The sequence below is a fragment of the Chanodichthys erythropterus genome, chromosome 8, assembly GCF_024489055.1.
Source record: "Chanodichthys erythropterus isolate Z2021 chromosome 8, ASM2448905v1, whole genome shotgun sequence".
Classification (NCBI taxonomy): Eukaryota; Metazoa; Chordata; class Actinopteri; order Cypriniformes; family Xenocyprididae; genus Chanodichthys; species Chanodichthys erythropterus.
The window spans coordinates 36,755,030-36,775,804 of NC_090228.1; the positions used below are offsets into that span (position 1 = coordinate 36,755,030).

At 38.5% G+C, this 20,775-nt stretch overlaps 1 protein-coding gene across 4 annotated transcripts in view; it reads left to right on the forward strand.

Annotated features, from left to right (window-relative positions):
• Window positions 1-16,185: 16,185 nt before the first annotated feature.
• Window positions 16,186-20,775, forward strand: part of LOC137024850 (putative leucine-rich repeat-containing protein DDB_G0290503) — a 95,910-nt gene continuing 91,320 nt past the window's right edge. For all 4 annotated transcript variants that reach the window (XM_067392790.1, XM_067392789.1, XM_067392791.1 and 1 more), the window contains exon 1: window positions 16,186-16,680. In XM_067392790.1, the coding sequence (XP_067248891.1) occupies window positions 16,257-16,680 (424 nt within the window). In that variant the 5' untranslated portion in view covers window positions 16,186-16,256. The remainder of the gene's footprint in view (window positions 16,681-20,775) is intronic.

Below are 20,775 nucleotides of genomic sequence, written 5' to 3' on the forward strand. Positions count from 1 at the left end.
TAAAATTAAAGACATGCCTCACACAAGCTCCCATTTTGGCATATGCTGATTTTTCTTTGCCTTTTGTCCTTTATACTGATGCCAGCTACAAGGGATTGGGGGCAGTATTATCACAGGTCCAAGACGGGCAGGAGCGGGTGATCGCCTACGCAAGCCGCAGTCTCCATCCTGCAGAGCGGAACAACGCCAATTATAGCTCTTTTAAATTGGAGTTGCTTGCCTTGAAATGGGCCATCACAGAGAAATTTAAAGATTTTTTGACTGGAGCTAAATGTACTGTTGTTACAGATAATAATCCAGTGGCCCACCTTCAGACAGCAAGACTTGGAGCTGTGGAACAGCGCTGGGTAGCCCAGCTGGCAAACTTCGATTTCATGGTGAAGTATCGGGCTGAGCTTGATAATACTAATGCTGATAGTCTGTCCAGGTTGCCAGTAGCCCAAACGGCCCCTATCGAGGTACGGCAGGTTGAGGCAATAGAAGATGCCTGTCAGATGGTGACTGATACCCTGGACGTAGAGGAGTGGCGTAAGAGTCAAAGTGAAGATGAAGAACTCCAGCAGGTATGGAAATATGTGGAGTCAAGTAGCGTGCCCACAGTTGAGGAGCGTACTACAATGTCTATGACAGTTAAACGATTGCTGCAACAGACGTCTAAACTGGTGATCCAAGATGGTGTGCTATACAAGAGAGTGACTGACCCCAGTACCCATGAGTTACATTTACAGATTATTTGTCCAGCCTCACGACGGGAGGAAGTATGGAAAAGATATCATGATGCATCGGCGCATGCAGGGGTTGCACGGACATTGTCGAGAGTCAGACATAATTTTTACTGGCCGAAGATGGAGGAGACGATGAAAGTGTTCCATCTGGGCTGTGTCATCTGTGGCTTGCAGAAAGGAAGGGATGATAAGGCTCCTCTCCGTCCGATTGAGGTATCATTCCCCTTAGAAGTCATAGCCCTAGATTTTTTGACCTTAGGGCGCCCAGCCGATTCATGTCAAAATATTTTAGTTGTAGTCGACATGTTCACACGGCAGGACAAAATAGAATGGATTTGAAGGGGTGGGTACAAGAGCACCACCAAAAGTTGAGTTGGGCATATGCTTTAGCAAAGAAAACGATGGATGAGGCTGCAAAACTATCTAAACAGACCTATGATAGTAGAGCTAAAGCCATACCATTTTTGGCTGGGCAGCGTGTCTGGATTCGTGACCGGAATAGGCAGGGACGTGGGAAATTGTGTAGTTGGTGGGACCCTATGCCATATGTTGTGCTCGGGACACTGGGAAGTACTGGACTTGTGTATAGAGTGAGACCAGAACATGGGGGACAAGAAAAAGTTTTGCATCGAAATTCCCTCAAGTTGTGTTCCTCACCTGAGGTAGGAAAGCCACAACCGATAATTACTGAGGGAACCATTACACACACAGATCCCCTGCCTTATAGTATGTGGGTTGCCTTAGGGCCTGACTATGGGAATGGGGAAAACCAGGTCAGGCGTTCTACACGTCCAAATTTAGGGCAGCGGCCTGTGAGGTATCGATGAAGGGATGAAGTAATAGCAGGGACTGCTGATGTTTTATTGTGGGGGGGTGTTATGGGACTAAAGTATTATTGAAATGTTTATGAATGCATTATGATCCATGTACTTTTATTGTTTGTTTATCAATGTCTGTATATTGCCATATTTTGCTCTCTCTGACAAACTTTTGATAGATTAATCCGTATGCCAGCGTGATTGGCGGATTAAGGAAAGGGTGGAGACTGTTGCCCTTTAAGAGCACACTGTGGAGACTGAGAGAGTGTGCCCTATTGGAAGACATTCAGTCACGTGCTGGGATATCGGAAGTTGCCGTCTGGTGGTAGAGCAGTGGTGCGCAGGCGCTGGCGTGAGAGGAGCATGCGAGTGCTTGAGGTGCAGTGAACACGACGGTGACGCAGATTTACTCCATTCACGACGGTGCAGAGAGCGCGAGTGCTTTGAGGTGCAGTGAACACGACGGTGACGCAGATTTACTCCATTCACAACGGTGCAGAGAGCGCGAGTGCTTTGAGGTGCAGTGAACACGACGGTGACGCAGATTAACTCCATTCACGACGGTGCAGAGAGCGCGAGTGCTTTGAGGTGCAGTGAACACGACGGTGACGCAGATTAACTCCATTCACGACGGTGCAGACAGCACGAGCGGGTCGAGGTGCAGGAACACGACGGCGACGCCGAGTATTTCATTCCCAACGCTGGAATTCATCGGGGCTGGGTAGTGCAAATCGCTACCCAGTCATATTGTGAGTACCACACCAATAACTGCTGAATTTAATGCGATTGCTGGATAAAGACTCTGGTGGTTCATTCTTATTTATCTTAAAAGTTAGTAAAGACTGAGATAACCAAGTGCCAGTGTGCCAGCCAATAGTCACTAGTTTTTATATTTATTTTTTTATTCGTGCTGTGATACTGGGTTGTGATGTATTGTGCAGTGGTTGGTGATTGTGTGCACGAGTGTGAGTAGTAACTAGGGATGAGCGAGTACAGCATTATCTGTATCTGTTAACCATATGAATGATCTGTATCTGTATCTGTACTCGGAGTGGGTGGGGCCTAACCCGGAAGTAGGCGGGGCTGTTCTTGAAATGGGCGGGGCTTTAACCGGTATGTTATTTTAAGCATGCAATTGATATGGGTTGATCAGAAATTGTTTGATTTATTGCTGATTAGAAAAATATTTACAGGACAGCATCAGGATTGAGCTTCAGATCAATGGTTTTGATCACGATAGCAAACAAACTATATTACAGAACAAGTTTTGCAACAATGAAAACAAAACAATGCAGTGCAATTATGAAGTAAAATGTAATGAACAACATAACTTTCTTTTTTAACTTTTAATTTTTTTATGATCAGTGTGGGTTTTTTTTTTTTTTTTGGGTTCTTTTTTATTTTTTTATTTCCACACCAGGTGTGTGTGTGAGAGAGTGAGTAAGAGGGAGAGCGAGAGAGAGAGAGAGAGAGAGAGAGAGATGAAGTGATGTGAAATATGAGCGGGAGTTTACACAGGGTGATTATTTTGACTTTATTTTGTATTTGAGCTGCGTGTCTTGGACGCGGCGTCCGTCCAAAATAGGCGAGGTGCCTATCTTTAGCGAAGCGACGCGTCGAGCCGCTTCTGGGACGCTTCTCAAACGCGCCGCGGCGCGGCTGGTGTAAACCATAGGTGTAAACACAAGCATTGACTAGAGTGGCCGTGTATCAGCTCCGGTAGCCGCGTCGCAGCCGTAACGCGCCGCACACGCGTGCAGTGTAAACGAGGCTTCACTGTGAGTGAGCAGAGCGATACACAGCAACAAAATACATCTGTATGTGTGTAGGGGAGTGGCGCTGTGACTAGCCTATCACAGAACGCTGACACAATCAGCTACCCAATGATGATTTTCATTCAATCCGAGCACAGATATTGACTCGTATTACTCGTATAATACTCGTACTCGGCAGAAGTGCTTTATCCGTACCGGATACTCGGCTGAAACGAGTCTCATCTCTAGTAGTAACTGGGTTGCTGGATTGCTTGTATTGGACTGGAGATACTGGCAGTTTGTTTCTTATGTTTTCCAGTACTGCTGGCTAGCTTCGGTGGAGGCCCTTGCCACTGTGGGACTAAAATAAGACTGTTGCTCGGACTAGAAGACAAACCAGACTGTTCCTAGAGACCAAAACTTCTTGCTGCATTCATCCAAAGATAACTCATATGCTACATTTGTTTATAGACTGAATATCTTGCATTCTCCTCATTCATAACATTTTATAAAGTTTCAATTTTATGAGAATAAAATCTTTGTAATTCAGTATACTTCTGGAGTGTCAATGTTGTGATTGTCCAGTCCCCTGTGGAAAAGAGTGATCGTAATTCTTTTATCAACAAGATATAAAACTGAATAAATACATGGATTAATAATTACAAAGAAAGTAATTTGAGGACAAAATCAATTTCATTCTTTCCTTTTTGTTACTGTATAATGATATACAAAATATACTGAAGAAATAAAAATCACTATAATTATTCAACACAAAACTCAAGTTAAATTATTTTAATGACATGTATAAAAGCATTAAATATAATTATTAACCTGATTTACAACTTTTCCCGTACAAGAATGCCCTAGATTTTGGGAAACTGGATTTATGCACTTGTGATAAAGTTTACAATAACTTTTATGGTACCATAATATGAGCTGTTGTTTCGCAGAGTGTGTTTTGATCTCAACACCTTATCTTATTATTCATTATTCTCAGGTTAGATAAAGTAAGTCGAGTCTGGCCTAAATTATAAGCATTTTAAATTACAGTTTGGTCAGAAGACTTCTCTGTGGTATGTTCTTGATTAAAGTCTTAACACACTATCCCCCGATTTCACAGACAAGGCTTAAGTTAGTCCTAGACTAAAATGTATGTTTGAGCTGTTTTAACTGAAAGCACCTCGCACTGACATATTTTAAAATAAATCAGTGCCATTGTTTTGTCTCAAGATTCACACCAGTAATGTTTTTTTTCTGGTGTAATGTTTTTTTCTTTGTATGCAATGTATTATATTTAATAAATTAGTTAAATGTGTCGCAAAAAGGCATCTAAAACATTCATATGCAGAGTAGTCTGTCTAAAATTACACTGTATGTAAGACTACTGCTTGTTTGTGCACATCTATTTCCTATTCATATTTTACTCTTTGTTTGTTATTGCTGTTTATTTAGATTCATATGGTGCAAAATCACTTAGTGGTTTAGTTTTTTTTTTTTATCAATACTTTGTGTTTTTCTTAAAAACGGAATGATCAGTATTAACTCCGTTGTCACTATTGGTCCATTTAAGTCTAAAAGAGATAACTGATAACAAATGTACAAGAAAATGCACAGAAAAAAAAAAAATCATAATCAACATATAAATGTAGATAAAAAATAAACAATAAATATTTAGGCATGGCACTGAAGGGTTTGAGAAATGCTTTGAGAGATGTGTAATGAGTTATCAACCAATATTTATCCTTCTACATGTTAAATGATTTGAATTACATCTTCAAGCTCAACATTAGTTATAGAATAAAATGTCTGAATATGGACTTGTTTTTGTAAGGTTTGAGAGAGTAGCTTTGACTCCTCTCGCGGTTCAAACAAACAGGGTTCGGCCACAAACTCAAGCTTCTCCTTCAAAATCCTCCGACATTTCTCTTTAAAAATTCTTTGTTTTACACTTGTAATTCATGACTGGTATTTTGTTTTGCTCTCTCCTCTGTTCTTCCACGTACGTCATTACGTCAGGTCAGATTTCACTCTTTCTCTTTAAAAGCTTAAGATAGTCCTACACTAAAATGCATATTGTTTCCATTTTAACTGAAAGCAACTTGCACTGACATATCTTAAAATATGACAGTGCCATTGTTTTGTCTCAAGATGATCACACCAGTAATGTAAAAGCTACTTAAATATCCTATAATTGAACTAAGACCTAATCCTGGTTTAGACTAAGCCCTGTCTGTGAAACCAGGGCCCGTATGTATAAAGCCACTCAGAGTAAAATTTTAGTCTTAAGTGTGTAAAAATTCTAAGAATGACGTAATTTTACTCTTATTCTTAGACTTAAGAATAAGTATGATTCATAAAGGTTCCTAAGTGTCAAGACTAGGTCTTAGCTCCTAAATTATTTAAGAGAGCTGTAAGAATTGAAAATATCTAAAGATATTTTAAAATGATCAAAGACATTTGCTTTACTGTTTCAACCCCCTCTCTCTTGTTACAAGGGCTATTTGGAAGGCACAAAGGTGCTGATAGTGATCAAGCCCTGTAGGCCAAGATGTATGTACATTGGGGGTCAACAAATGGTCACACCTTTAGTACAGTGAGGGAAGTTTTAATCTTCTGATTGGTCAGTTTGAATGTCTCACATCTAGGTTTCAGTCACATGGTCAAGGAAGGGATAAAAGAAGATTGTAACTGTTGCTCTGGGCTCTTCTTTGATTCTCTGCTCTTTTCTTGGGCTCTCTCTCTCTCTCTCTCTCTCTCTTTCTCTCTCTCAGGTAACTTTTTACATTCATGCTGGGTACAAATTAATGGTATATGATTTTATCATCCCATACATCTATTTTGTAATTATTTTAAGTGTAACCATAATCAGATATTGTCATTGAACCCTTTCAATTACAAATGATGTGCTAACTAGTTTTGATTTAGTATTAACATTAATGTGCTCCCTATTGCAATACAATATTGTCACACTATAGCAACGCTCTCCCACATATTTTGCTATTATAACTGCGCTTATTTCCGTCATTGGTATAAGTTGCAGTGGGTGGTAATAGACAAGAAATGTACAGTATTCTAACATCTTACTGATAAAGTTTCTTTAGTCGCTTGGCAAACCTTACCGCTGTAGGAGTTCCATCCTTACAGAGCTGTAGAGGTCTCTTAACCTAGTTGAACCTAGTTGAACCTACAAGATGGCAGCAAAGAAGTGGAGACACGCGCTTTCCAATGAAGATATGTATTGGAGTTATATGATGACATGGAGTTGATAAAATGATATAAACTTGATTGTCAATTATTTTTGTAACTGACCTAATAAGAAATGTAATAACTTTAAATAAATGTAATACATTTGATAAATATTACTTAAACAGTAATTAATGTTTAATGCATTTTAATATATTTAAAGGTGCTGTATGCGATTTCTCAAATTCGTTGTTGAACACTGTTGATATTTGAAATCAACCCAAACAAACACACCCCTCTCTTCATTGCGCCGCCTCCAAAACTCACACTCCAATACTAATCACGCTGCTCCGAGTCGGTCTCGAACCCCGCCCAATCACTGCTGACACGTGAGGCGAGTGCACTACCAATGATGGTAAACACCTCATGCTCTAGTGGGCGTCAGTGTGCAGTAGTTTAACTGCACAACTCTCACTATCTGGCCGCTGTTACACATGTATGGAATTACATTTGATCCAAAAATAATGAACGTAACTTTTCAAAAAAACTAATAAAAATATAAATTGAAACTGAATAAAATGTCTTTGAAACTTAAAAAAATAAATCGCAGGCAAAATGTTTGACTTTGTTTTTAATACACTGCATGTTTTGCTAACAGTTTCTTTTCTTTCTTTCACTGATCTTTACTTACAAAAGCATTTCCAGAGTTTTCATTTATGCTTCTGAAGTTTTCGTTTACGATCCCAGAGTTTTCGTTCGTCTTTCTGGCACAAATCTCTCGCGGGGGCGGGGCCAGCAATGGTGTGTTCTCATTGGCTACTGAGTTTTTGATTGACAGCTTCTTCTTGACCTGGAAGTGAAGACGGTGTGTGGAGGTGAGCGTCTGTAAGCGGCTTCTTATTTCATTTAAAGATATGAGTTTTGTTTTTGAATTTTATCTGTATTTATCTGCGGCTTCTACTTTGTCGACATAAACTTTTAGGAGCGTGAGAGATCAAACGTGAGAGAAAATGAATGTCTTGAGGTTTAATTGTACATTAAAGGTTATAATACTGAAGATATTGCATAATGTCCAATGTTTTTGGAGAATATTTGATTATTTCTGATGATTCTTCTCTATTGTTGGGTCTGATTAGGTTGTGCTGTTACAATTTAAAGAGAATACTAGTATCATATACATGTATATATTCAGCCGTCAAGAAAGTCTCACTCCAACCAGGTAATCAAGGTTTGCAACCATGGCCTCTACCCATTGTTAGCATATGCACATACACCATCACAATTAATGATCACTCTATTCTGAATGATTCAAACAATATGAAAATAACAGTCGTGGCTTGCTGTAAGAAGGTATAGACCTCAAAGGGCATTTCAGTACTCCACACAAAGAATGATCTTGTTGCCATTTTTTATCATTCTAATAATTTTATTGAGTTATTTTATTTAGTTAACATTATCATCTAACATATAAAAGTAGATTTTTTTTAACAATCATCAACAGTTTCAATTGTGACTTACATAAAAAAAAAACAGTTGAATAAATGTAAATGAAAATATGAATCAATTCAAATAAATTTAAATTATTTGTCACTACAGCATACACACAGGTATCAAAGTGAAAGTGTTGGATGCAATTATGTTGTGAAAGGAACGACCAGAATCCACAAAACACTAACTGCATATTCATGTAATGCACAGTATTCTCATGATATACAGTACATTACTATAAAAATGCACAAGCACTGATGGTTGGTGGGAAACGATTGTTAATAATTAAAACAGTTTAAATTATTAGTATTTGTCTCATCTATTGTTTCACTTCAGAAGACATTGATTCATCCACTGGGGTCGCATGGATTACTGTGTCTTTAGGACTCGAAGACATGTATTATTTTCCTAAAAATCCTAATTCATGTTTATCTGTAGAAAGAAAGTAATATGCATCATGGACGGCATGAGGGTGAGTAAAATATATGAGAATTTTTTGGGGGTGAACTATCACTTTAACATTCATATGTTGTTGGTATGCTAATCCAAGATCAGTGTGGACTAATAAGAATAAAGTACAGCCTCTTGTGTGTTTGTGAACTGTGTCTTGTTTTAATCTAGAGCTCCAAAAAAATTAAAATATTTGCATAATATCAGGTGTCTGAAGATCAAGATCCCAGTCAGTCAAAGGTGATGTGTCTGAACAAAATAAGATTCTTGTCTGATGGGGACAGTGGATCTCTGGGGCTACCACTCCCTCCTCTGGGTCAGCATCAGAATTTTGTTAATGGAAAAGTTGCTCCACTCCCTGGAAAATAAGAAATCAGATGTATTATAATCTAACAATACAAACTGCTTTGAATTCCCACATAACAAATTATGCAGACTTAAAATATTTATTTCAAACAAATTATATATAATTTCAGCCATAATTACTTTCATGTATTAGGTTTTGCATTTGGCCATACAGTACTGTGCAAAAGTCTTAGCTTTGTTGTTTTAGCAATGTTTTAAATGACCACCCATGCTTATTTTTTGGTCTTTATTACAATGCAAACAGAAAATACAGGAAATATGCACACAAAAAAATCAGAACAAAATGGATACTATAAGCAAAAATCAGTATTTAACGTGACCTCCTAGACTTCCAGTTTTTTCAAAGGAGAAACTTCTGATCAGATTTTGAAAGTTTTCTTGGCCTTCCAGTCATTTTCCATTCCATTTAGGTTTGAGAGAGCCAGGTTCTCACTATTACTCAAGTGTAAGGAGAGGTCACTAAATAGCCACTTTAGCCTGTAGAAGTCTTTTTTTTTTTTCTGTTTTTTAATAATGCTTACAAATTTAAAGTATTTTCTGGTCATATTCTAATAAGAAGTCTGAAAAAAAATTATATGGTCACTATACCATTGCTAAAACATCATCTAATGGTGTCCTAAGACTTTTGCACAGTACTTTATATGTATTATTATTAAAGACTACCTTTTCCCCTTTAAATATGACCTAATCTAAGGCTGTATTACAGTACATAACCAGATCCTGTAATGATTGGGTTAAATCAAGACAACACTGCTGTAAAGTGGGCTCTAAATGAGCTCTAAAATACCTCTCCATCTGAAAAAGCAAAAGCAAGTAATGTTACTTATATTCATTTTGTAAACGTAAAAAATACTGACTTACCGCGAGTATCCAGATAATGACGATTGATGATAATGATGATTATATCATTCGTCTGTGCTAGGCCTAAGAAATCATCTCACTATAGTAGCAGCAGATACAGATAAAATAATAAAAACGCCTATCTTTACATCACTAAAATGAAATAAGAAGCCGCTTACAGACGTTCACCATATGTAAACCATAGACTGTAAACAACACTGACGTCTTCACTTCCAGGTCAAGTAGAAGCTGTCAATCAAAAACTCAGTAGCCAATGAGAACACACCATTGCTGGCCCCGCCCCCGCGAGAGATTTGTGCCAGAAAGACGAACGAAAACTCTGGGATCGTACACGAAAACTTCAGAAGCATAAATGAAAACTCTGGAAATGCTTTTGTAAGTAAAGATCAGTGAAAGAAAGAAAAGAAACTGTTAGCAAAACATGCAGTGTATTAAAAACAAAGTCAAACATTTTGCCTGCGATTTATTTTTTTTTAAGTTTCAAAGACATTTTATTCAGTTTCAATTTATATTTTTATTAGTTTTTTTGAAAAGTTACGTTCATTATTTTTGGATCAAATGTAATTCCATACACATGCAATACGAGAGTGGAGAGTCTGTCATGAAAAATAAAGCGCAGATGATGAACGAACGACAAGGAAGCACAAAAAATTAATGTACAGTACACGAGTACATACAAACAAGAGTTTCTTGTTAATCGCAAATAATTTTGCTTAAACAATCAAAATATGAGAATTTTTAAAAAAATGTTATATTATTTAAATGTTTTAAAATATGACATTGAATACAACATCCGTTTTTTATATTTAATTGGTTCTCTCTTGTTTTTGCATGTGTTTATAATTTCTTTGTATGACAGCCTGGCCAAAAATAATTTGAAATAATTTGAAATTTCATTTCATTATCACACATGAAACAGTTGACTCCAAGCACAGCTAGTCGATGTGCTTACATCTTTTAACACATTTTTAAAAGTTTAATTAAGTTGAATTAAGGTTGAAGATGTCAATTTTCATATGGCTGGACATCACATTTGACCACTACTCTATGGCAGTTCATTGACTTTCCAACTGACCATCAAACCATGCGGCAAAAGAAAGCCACTTTTATGTTGACTGTGGACTTCCCTGCAGTTGTTGGAGCAGTTGATGAATCCATGACACATCATTGCTCTAACTGTAAATGAGGCGACATACAGTATATCAATTGGAAAATATTCCACACCAGCCTACTAATTTATGATAATTTTGCACAAATGCAAAGCTATTGCTTTTAAATCAATTTAAATATTAAAACTTGTGTTTGTTTTTTTTTTATTATTGTTATTATTGTTTTCTATAATAACATTAAATGACTGGTATTGTGCTGCTGTGACTTCACCCTTCCAGGCTCGCTATTGGCTGATTAAGAGGTTAAGGCCAGCCATTTTGAGTTGACATCATTGTAGTCCTTAGTTCACAACACTTAAGTCAGCACTTAAGAATCCGTCTTACACTTTACTAAAAGTTGCTTTTAGCTTCTTTATAAAAGTCTCCTACTCTTAGAAAACTCCTACTCTTTACTAAGAATTTTTTGACACTTAAGTCAAAACTTAAGACTATTCTTAAGAGCATTTCTGAGAAGTTTTATACATACAGGCCCAGGTCTATGTATTATAACTCAGATTGTGTTCATCTGAAAGTACAAAGTCATAAACACCTAGGATGGCTTGAAGATGAGTAAATCATGGGGTAATGTTTCTATTATTGGTTCAAAATAGCAGCCCAAGCCTCCATTCTTACACTGAGTTAATAAGTATATGTGTAGCTTTCCTTCACACTTAAGTTATGGGAAAGTGGAAGAATCAACTATATCCACTTTTGATAATGTGTACATTGACATCTACTAGACTGACATGTCTGAATTGGTTGTGTTGAAAGATTATTTTTTATTTGTTTTTCTTCATAAAAGGTGCTGTCAGGGTGTGTAAACCACCATAAACTATATAGTGGTTAATCAATAATGCAAGTATATTTGTGACACGTGCAGAAGCACAAATGACATTCAGGCTGTTAAACAGGCCTGCAGTAAAAGCTTCAGATCAGACCCTGAACACACTTTGGACTGAACAACACTGAATTGAAGCATTTATAGTAAGTGCTCCCTCAATTATAAAACATGCATATGCACAGATTTGAATGTGTTTACGCTAAAATCTACGCCAAAGTTCATATTTATAAAAAGTGGTTCAAAAATTGAAGGTACTTTCTTTCAATTTCAAAGCTTTATGTGTTTCCCATGGCAACCCCAGTCGCGTGTTGTTTAACTGTACCCGCATATATGAGCCTTCCTTTCTCTTTTGATCTCTGCTTTGAGATCGACAGGGTGTGGACAAATCTGTTTTTTTCCCGTATCTGTTTACATCAGCATGTAATTTATGCAGGTTTTGAAAGCTCTGGTCCTGTTCGTATATGGCAGGACATACGCGGCAACAGATTACGCTCTGTGGAAGGTTATCGTGATCAGTGTTGTGCCAGTTCATACCTAAAGAGAACTAGCTCAAAGTTCAGTTCACACAGATGATAATGAACTAGTTCATGTTCATAGTTCTTTTTTTTTTTAAATGAACTAAGTTCACATATCTAAAAATGAACTAGTTCACGTTCATTTGTTAAATTCTTTTTAAGATAGGCCACTATCTTACTCAATAGAACCTCTTTACCATCCATTACCAGCTGCAAATCACTGCAACTCCAAAACTAATCAAAATTATTGTACCAATAAACAAGAGACAATTATTATAGCCAGGAGAAAAATAATATTTACCCCTTAAATAATGTGTAATCAGATATTTGCCAAGATAGCTCGGATGGCGTAACTCGATGTGTCGTTTCAAATTTGAACTCGATGTGGCTGACGTACGTACTTGTTTGTTTAGTCCCAGTGGGCACAGTTTGCACAAAAACGTGAGGTTTTTTCCGTCTGAGTCTTCCTTTGTTTGTACATAAAACTCTGCTAAGTGCTCTTCAAAACTGGCTTCAGCTGTAGCTAAGTTTGAATCACGTGAACTAGTACTAGCACTAGTCATGATGCTGCACCATCAAGGTGTTTGCTGTAAACAGTCGTGTCGTAAAACCTGAGTTTTCAAATGAGCGTGAACGTGAACTGCGCATGCTGCTCATTCCTGCCAGAGTGAGCGCCGCTCTCGTTCACGTTCATTGAATGAAAAGTGACTCGTTCAGTTCAGCGTTCGGCGAAAATATGAACGCGTTCAGTGAACGTCGTTCATTGAACGCGTTCATGCACAACACTGATCGTGATACCTTACTATGTGCCACCTCTCTTTGTAAGGTTTTATGTAGTGGGTAACATTTAGAACGAAATATCACCTGTAGTGAATGGCATGACCTCCTCTCATTCTGAGAGTCGGTTTTCTAGGCTGCCGCTCATCTGAGCTCCAGATAGTCGATATGTCAGGTCCTCGGCCCTCCGGGGCCGCCCTGATAATCCTTCTGGTTGAGTGCGTTGGCTTCCTCTCATTGAAGAGAGTCATTTTGCTGAAGCCACCATTCGAAGCTGCCGCTCCATTTGAGCTCTAGGTAGTTGATGTTTTGACTTTGGCCCACTGCAGGCCACCTTGACAAATACTATGATGAGTGTGTTGGCTTCCTCTCATTTAGAGAGTTTTTTTATTGAAGCCTCTGCTCCACTGAGCTCCAGGTAGTCGATGTCCTCAAGCGCTGGACTGTTAAGGCCTGTCTTTTAGACAGAGGCGGTTCGGCTGTAGCTTTCCGACTCCTAGCCTACAGTAGCTCTGAGTAGGCTACTTCTAAAAGAGCCTCTCCAGCTTAAGACTGGCAGGTAGTGATCGTAGTACACCTCCTCTTTTTGTGAGAGTCACCCCCGGCTGGGGGCTGCCTTCTACATTGGGCTATTAATGCGAGTAGCAAGCCTTGCGGCCTCCTCAATTTGCCTAGGTTGAGCTGAGGCTCCTCTTGATATTAGAGTATAAGCGATTTGCTGAGCTTCAGTTCTCTAGTGGTGTCAGGCAGACAAATAGCCATGTGTTGTAGGCCTTTGTTGAAGGCCTCCCCTGTGATTGTACTTAAGCGTTGTTAGACATCCTCTCATTTATAGAGTGGAAAGCACTATGCTGAGGTCTCCGCTCTCTAGACCTTTGGTAGTAGCTTTGTCTAGTTTGAACTTAGAGCAATCTCTCCACACAAAGCTCCTCGATTATTATCAAGTCGCGGGGTCGAGTGTTGCAGGCCCCTCTGGTGGAACTTCTTCCTGTTGGGGCCTCCATTCCTCCAGAGCTGAGCCCAGACTTTTTTGCCTTGGAGCTAGAGTTTTTGCTCAAGCTTTCACTCTTGATGGTTTAGCTCACTTCGCTCCCAGAGCTCTGTGCCCCACATGTGTCCATCACTTTCTGAGGCCTTCTCGTAAGCCCGGTCGCATAGATTTGTACTCCCCTTGTTTTAAGGGTTAAAGGCATTATACTGAATACATGGCTCGTTGTGGCAATGCAAAAGAGTATTCCAAGCCTGCAATACCTCTAGTGGCTGTTTCTGCTGGAGTTTGATTTGCTACCAAGTTGTTGGCCCTCCTAGGGTCTCCTCCGGGTTAAGCTAGGTTCCTGAGTGTCCTAGTTCCCTAGATTTGAGCAGATGGTTATCAGGTAGCCCAGGCTCCAGCGGAGCATCCCTGATACTAGCCCTGGAATTCTAGATCTGCTAGCAAGTAGTTGAACCTCGAGCGAGCTACCTTGAAGGCAGTCCTCTGGGACGAGTAGGTCCTTAGCACTTCCAGCTAAGTTTGTGTCCAAACTCCCTAGAGTTATATCAGAGTGTAGGCTCTTCAGGAGCCTCCCTGGTACTTGTGTTGAGCTTGGTCTATGCTCATCTCGGTTGAGTCTAATTTGTACTCCCCTCACTTTGAGGGTCGTTCCTTAGAGTACAGCGCTCCCGAGTTCGGGTTGGATGGTTGAAGGTCTCTTGTGACGGCTCCTTGGTAGATCAGTATTTTAGGCTGTAGGTACTCCCCTCTCTTGTATGTGTCATCATATATAGGACCTCGCTCCCTGAGTTGGTCCTAAAGGTTTAAGAGATTCTTTAGGAAGAACTCCCTTGGTAGATCAGCTCCTGTTGGAGCTGGAGGTATGCCTCTCATGAAGGACCCTATTTAGAGTACTCAGCCTCCAGAGTGCCTTGTTTTAGAAGCACTCTGTAGATCCTAGGTGGAGCGGAATAATTCCCCTCAATTGCAAGGGTTTTAAGTGCTATGCTGAATCCTGCTCCCCAGGATTCCCGTCTCTGAGATCCAGTCTGAGTTTGTTACTGACAGTTTGACAGTTACTGACAAGTGCTTTAGAGTTTTGGGTGTTGGCCTTAGGGAATGCTGTCACTGACAGCCTTTTAGACCCGTAGGAGGAGTGATTGACATTTCTGTTGAAATTGTCCATTTTTTTGTCAGCCATTCTTTGGCAAGCACTCTCTTAGCATGGTAGCGTGGGTATTTTGTTCCCCAAATGCATTAAGGTATTAAAGACATACTCAACATGACTACAGTGGTTTAACCTTAATATTATGAAGTGACAAGAATATTTTTTGTGCACAAAAATAAAACAAAAATAATGACTTTATTTAACAATTTGATCTGTTTGTAGTGAATGAAGTTCAGCGCTTCCAGGCTCTACATCAGAAAGCCAAAACATGGGCTGGTGGTGACCAGATAGCATGGTGACATTGATACAATGTTTCGTTTTAATCCAAACCATCATTTTGGTTGAGATTGTTTGTGTTTAAAGTGTGTTGGACTTGCACCTTCCCCATTAAACTTGCGGAAAATGTGTAATTGGATGGGTGAAAGTAAAATCACTACAGTACATTTTGAGGTAATCATTCCTCATAGTCACACAACCTGTTTTATTAAATTAGGTTCAATAAATACTATTAAAGTGTGATATTTTAACCTGCGCTAGTGCGCAGATCCTACATTCTGTCATGACAACTCTCTGGAGATTGGTATGGTAATAGAGATGGCAATGTTAATGTATTCGGCCTTGGCGGAACAGATCTGCTACGCTGCTGCTGCAGAGCAAGTACCGAAACTTGCTACTGCCATTACATTCACAGACATTGCTGTGAGCATGTAAGACATGTAAGACTGCTGCACATGTAACATACATGAATTAACCCCTGTAGCAAATATATACAGGTGGAGCTGGGGAAGGTGAGGAGTTTCTGAAAACACGCTGCAGACTGCTAACAAGCAACACTACCAGTATTTGTTTGAATGTTGAGCTGCAGCTCATTGACCACTGATGCAACAGCAACCAATCAGCTGTGCAATGTAGATAATGATGTAATCGCTACCAAATGAGTTAAAGACCCATCAGCCTGTGCTATCAAGAGTTTCATGCCAGAACTAGGTGAATCATTCACACAACTGGAGGTGTGTTTCTGTGGTTATTCCTCCACGCCCCACAAGGATGTAAAACTTTATTTTAAAGCAATATAAATCTGAAGCAATATAAATCAAGTACAAAAGACAGTGAATCAGGACACTATAAAAGGAACATGAGAGGCTGTGAGGATGACAGAGCAAGAGCTGGAAACAAACATCAGTGAAGAATGAAGGCTTTAGTATGTATACTGCTGCTGTTGGAAACCTTTGTGTTTGTCGTCCAGCAGCAGGTAGATGGAGGACTCAATGAGAATGAGATCAGTCAACAGATCAGCTCTGAGGACGGAAGACAGAATCCACCTCAAACAGACACTTTGAGAGCTGAAGCTTCAACTGACAGCCAACAATACTGTGATCTGGGAATACCTGACATCCATGCAGCACTGAGAGAACTGACCGCCACCGTTACAGAGCAGAAAGGAAACATCAGAGAACTGACCGCCACCGTTACAGAGCAGAAAGAAAACAACAGAGAACTGACCGCCACCGTTACAGAGCAGAAAGAAAACATCAGAGAACTGACCGCCACCGTTACAGAGCAGAAAGAAAACATCAGAGAACTGAGGGATGAGATGAACAAGAAAAATGAAGGTACTTCACCAAAACATTCACTCTTTTATCAATGATCCTCAAAGTAAAACACCAATGCAATACATTGTATAGTGTAAATGTTAGTGTAAAGTTGAGTGTATACTGTGTAAATTGTGTTATCTATTACAATAATCAGTGTAAATGTCATTTAACAGAATCTTTATTCCTTCACAGAAATTTCAAATCTTACTCTGGGTCAAGTGAGTTGAGAAAGGAAAATAGAGGTGAAAGTGTGCTTGAATGATGTTAAATTCAGTGTATACATTCTCAGTGTAATACAGTAATATATCACAATTTTGCTTATGTTTTTCAATAACAGACAGAGAAATAGCTTTTTCAGCTGGACTGACACAATCGAGCAGTGGTTATATTGGTCCTTTTACTGATGAATTCACACTAACCTACAGGAACGTCTTCACAAACATAGGGAACGCTTACAACCCAATTACAGGTAATTATCAATGAAATGGAGTCATAAAACTCAGTTTATAGTAATGAAAATCTTCTGCTCCATTCAGACCTCTCTGCAGTTGTGTAATGTGTGTAAGAGAATTAGGAGCCGTTTACACGACACCAGCGATTTGGGGTGCTTCAAAGTGCAAGTCTTTGGAAACAATAGCGTTATCGTCTCTATGTAAACTACAAAAACATGAATTTGTGAAAAATGTGATGTCTAGACACACACCATGTACAGTCTATAGGTGTGTAGTGTTTCTGTACAAAGTGACATCGCCAACTACTGGTAATTTCTGTGGATCTGTGTGAAAAAAGCAAAAAAATTTGGACACCGGTTTAGGACGTCATTGTTGTTGTGTAAATGTAGCCTGTCATCATTTGCCATCTTTCAAAACTATTACACATTGTGTTTGGTAATTGAGCAATCATACAGGAAACAGCTGATTCTGTATCTCTTGTTATTTGATTTAGGTGTTTTCACAGCCCCACTGAAAGGAGCGTACATGTTCAGAGTCTCTGTATGTGGTCATGGCCCAACTGCAGCAGCTGTATCAATTTATAAGAATGAACAGCTTGTGGTTATGGCATATGCCCATCAGCCTCAGAATGTGTTAAACTCCTCGAATGGAGTTGTGTTGATCCTGGAGGTTGGAGATGTTGTCTATGTGAGACTTTGGCCAAACACAAAGATATTTGATAACGAGAATAACCGCAGCACTTTCAGTGGTTATCTACTGTTTCCCTTAAGATAACGGGAGCTTTGCAAAATGTGATTCATGTTTGATATTTACGACTCTTGATACCCTCGACAGCCAATGAGAATGATCAAGTGTCACCTACCGGATGTTACGTGCTTCTTTAGCTGAAACTTGGCAGCCACAAACATGGCATGAAAGTAGAGTATTGAGAAAGAAGATCACCCATATCATTTTTTTTTCTATTTTGTTTTTCACTGTAAAGCAGAAAGTGTGATAGGAAAGCCTGCTGACAACGTCGATTGTCCTCCATTTGTTTTTCTTCTCAAGTTACGTTTGATCTCATCTCAGTGAGATCTTGTCTCATTGTGAAATCATTCCAGCATTCAACAGATGTGTCTCGCAATCTGAGACACATCTGTTCGTCAATTCGTCTAGACTTCAGTGCTAAAAATCTGTTGAAACTGTCATTATTCTGTGTCTGTGTTCTTCCAAGGCTTTCAAAATCAGTTAAGATTTCAAAATCATCTAGTGTGTCCCAGGACTAATATACAAAAGTTGCTTGTCTATATTATGTATAATATATTATGTATTTTACAAGTGTTGTTCTATAAAACCATATGACTACTTGCTTCTAATACCAAATATTATTGCCTCATTATTATTATTATTTATGTATTTTAATTCATTTTAAATTCTATTGTTTGCTTGGTCTATTTTTATTACCACATTTTTTTTTGTTTTTTTTCAGATTATTTGATTAATCGTCAGAATAATTGACTGATTACCAAAATAATCATTAATGACAGCCTTACTGAAAACTGTTGTGTTAAAGCAGTAAAGCTATAATGTTTAATAATAAAAAATAAATTGAATTGATTGATACCTTTAAGTGTATCTTGTTACTGATCCTTGATCTGTATCTCTTCATCCTACAGAAATAAATAAGAGAATAAAGAGACACTGAAATTACTGATTTTGTGGTGACAATTTCCAGAATTTATTTATGTTTCATTTAGGGCTGTCAAGTGATTAAAATTGTTAATCTAATTAATTACATGATGTGGTGATTAATTAATCTAATTAATCGCAGTTTAATCACACATCAATTTTGGCTCAGAAATTACCCTCAAAAGATAATTTGAAGTCATTATTGTAAAGCATCAAATAGATACTACAAAAAGTAGCTTCAGAAAGAAATATTTAATTCAATTCAATGTAGAAATTATTACACATGAACTTTTGGACCATGAGGTTGAGTAAATCATGACTGAATTTTCATTTTTGGGTGAACTATACCTTTATATTTTTAATTAAAATGGACATATGAAATTATTTTTTTAAATGAAATTACTTTAAAAAAGAAACTAAAACTGCCAGTAGGTGGCAGTAAATGTCTTGATGATTAAAAGGTTAGTTCACCCAAAAATGAAAATTCTGTCATTTATTACTCACCCTCATGCCGTTCCACACCTGTAGGACCTTCGTTAATCTTCAGAACACAAATTAAGATATTTTAGTTGAAATCCGATGGCTCCGTGAGGCCTGCATAGGGAGCAATGACATTTCCTCTCTCAAGATCCATAAAGGTACTAAAAACATATTTAAATCGGTTCATGTGAGTACAGTGGTTCAATATTAAAGGGGTGGTTCAATGTGATTTCACTTTTTTAATTGTATTTAGTGTGTAATGTTGCTGCTTGAGCATAAACAGTATCTGCAAAGTTACAGCGCTGAAAGTTCAATGCAAACGGAGATATTGTCTTTTAAAGTTATGGCAGTTTATTGCCTACAAAAACGCCCGGTTTGGACTACAACGAGCTTCTTCCCGGGTTGGTGACATCATAAACCCTTGCTATTAACATAAACACGCCCCCGGAAACACGCAACAAAGTGGGCGAGGCCATGTGACGCAGCATATGGAAGCGGAAGAGTTGTTTATACCGAACGCGAGCTATGCGTCGCGTCAAAAGATAATAAAACCCATTATAATCTGTGATATTTTCTACACTGGATGCGGCGCTGAAGACAGCTTCCAGAATCTACACGAGTTCAATGCTGGATTTGCACAAAGGCTTTTACTGAAAGATGAAGCAGTTCCCACTTTAAAAGCAGAAGCTGCTGTTTATCGCTCCCAAACTGTAAGTACGTTTTATTGTTTGTCTTTTAAATGTAATGTTATAGTTCTGTTGCTATTTTTAATGCATCAAGGACATATACAAAGAGCAACTCGTTTTTGCTAGCCAGTTAGCTAAATTCTAGTGCAACAAACTAGGGATGGGCATTCGATTAAATTTTCTTAGTCGATCGTCGAGAGAATTAACGATCGACTATCGATTAATCATTAATATTTTTATAATAAAATTATTTAACTTTTATAATTCAAAAATGCAATGAATACAAAAATACAGCGTGTTTTTCCTCGATGAGACCTTTATTACAAGATCAACTTGTGGCAGACAGTTATGTTCAGTTAGGCAAACCAAACATATATGAGTGTGCACATGCGGTGCTCTAAAGCAGCGGAACCTGCGAGCCGGCGTTCTTAAACAGACCTCATTTGTTCCAAAATAATAAAAAAGAACAATTAAACAATAACTTAAACAAAAAACATAATAATATTTAGATCTGACAGGTTTTGTCAAAATGTAACTCAAAACTATCCAAGCCAGAAGAAAGGGCCAGATATTAGCCTTACTAACAATTAGGCTAACTTAACAAATTAGGCTACTTAAAGCGTCGTGAAAAATAACTAACTTTAACTCGCATACAATTTCTGCACCAGTCTACTTATTTTTGTTGAGAAATATAAGCATGTTAACATGATCTGGGGTCAGACGCGACCGCAACCTGGTGACCGTCAGACCAGCCGCCGAAAACACCCGCTCTGAGGGGACTGACGTTGCCGGGATGCACAGGTATCTCCGCGCTAACTTGGCCAGCC